Raw genomic sequence first — 1,723 nt, forward strand, 5'->3', positions numbered from 1 at the left:
ATGTACACATCATCGCAGACCTGTATGCTGAGGTCATCGGAGTCCTTACACAGTCAAAGTAAGTCAGCTTAAATCTGCCTGTTAGTTGACTACCGGCTGATTAGTCACTTTGTCAGTCAGCCCTAACCTCTCATTAGTGTAGGGAGTTGTTTTTTTTTTCTAAGTGTAGATGTATATGTGTTTTTGTGTGTGTCTGCTCAGGTTTCAAGCAGTGAGGAAGAAGTTCATCACAGAACTGAAGGAGCTCAGGCTAAAAGAGCAGAGTCCCTATGTGGTCCAGAGCATCATCAGTCTCATCATGGGCATGAAGTTCTTCCGGGTGAAAATGTATCCTGTGGAGGATTTTGAGGCTTCCTTTCAGTTCATGCAGGTAAATTAAAAAGTCCTTTTTTCATGCATATTTGTCAAAGAGTTAGCACAGTAAGTGAGGCTGATACGTGTTTGCATAATGGCACCAGGCTTCTTTTCTTTTTTTTGCAATGCCGCCCTTTTGTTCGAACTCAGCAGCTGTCCATAGCAAAGGCTCATAAAGTTAGATGAGTAACGATCAAAGGTGAGGTTTGCCAAGTAGCAAGTGTATGTGTGTTTCTGGCTTTGCTAAGAGCTGTGAACGGAGCTGTGCCCTTTTCATTAATCTCTATACAGTGCTAAAAAAACACACACACTCGCTGGTCTCTTAACTCTACCGTGATTTCCTATTGTTTTAATGTAACATACTGTAGTTTATGTCCACCATTTCATTTCAGTATTTTCAGTACGTATGGGTTTCAACCCATACAATGTTCTTTTATAGCCTGACCAATATAGGACATTTAGATTTTGTACTGATATTTAAGAAACAAAATTAATTATGATTAGGTTTGACTTCTATTAAGTCAATAATACGATAAAAGCAAGATTTCCTCCCCTCAGTGACTCAGCCTAAAGAGGAAAAATGACAATAACAGGATGCCATATGGTTCTTTTCTTGCCATGTGACCTGCATTCTTTGGTTCTGCATCAGTTAGTTTTACAACACTTTCAATATTCATTATGTGCATTTAATTTGGAGTTGAGATGTGAAGACACAGTTTTCTTTTCTGCAGCACTGACTTATTGTCTCAATACTGTGTGTGTATGTCATATTGGCAGTTTATCTCTGTGTATGTATCATATTGTGTATTCTTCATACACGTATGTCTTTGGTGCCTCTTTTTAGGAGTGTGCCCAGTATTTTCTGGAAGTCAAGGACAAGGACATAAAGCATGCTCTAGCTGGCCTTTTTGTTGAGATCCTCATCCCTGTCGCAGCTGTGAGTAACCTTCCAAACGATTTTCATAGTTTTACACAAGTTAATTTATTTATTCTTTTCACTAAAACGTCCATGGTAATGACTCGTTTATCCTCAGGCGGTGAAAAATGAAGTCAATGTGCCATGCCTGAAGAACTTTGTGGAGATGCTGTACCAGACAACATTTGACCTTAGTTCCAGAAAGAAGCACTCTTTGGTAATAATTAGAGCATCCTATTTTTTTCTGTCTTCCTCCCCACCCCTAACTCTATTTACTACTTCCTTTTCATGGGTTTCACACTTCCTGTAGTTTGTCAGCGTTTCCATTGACCCCAAGCACAGCCAGTCCGTCACCTTCATCCAAAAATATTATAAAAATAAAAACAGCCTCACTCTTATTCTATTATATTTACTGACCAACTCCAAAAATTCTCTCCAGGACATTTTTTTTTT

At 38.8% G+C, this 1,723-nt stretch overlaps 1 protein-coding gene across 1 annotated transcript in view; it reads left to right on the forward strand.

Moving 5' to 3' along the window:
- Positions 1–1,723, forward strand: part of fryl (furry homolog, like) — a 74,805-nt gene that overhangs the window by 19,728 nt on the left and 53,354 nt on the right. The window contains 5 exon segments of the mRNA XM_032526454.1: positions 1–3; positions 6–58; positions 202–370; positions 1,199–1,291; positions 1,389–1,487. The exon segment at positions 1–3 is cut by the window's left edge and continues 25 nt beyond it. Of these exon segments, the coding sequence (XP_032382345.1) occupies positions 1–3; positions 6–58; positions 202–370; positions 1,199–1,291; positions 1,389–1,487 (417 nt within the window).

This window comes from Etheostoma spectabile, chromosome 9 (assembly GCF_008692095.1).
Source record: "Etheostoma spectabile isolate EspeVRDwgs_2016 chromosome 9, UIUC_Espe_1.0, whole genome shotgun sequence".
Classification (NCBI taxonomy): domain Eukaryota; kingdom Metazoa; phylum Chordata; class Actinopteri; order Perciformes; family Percidae; genus Etheostoma; species Etheostoma spectabile.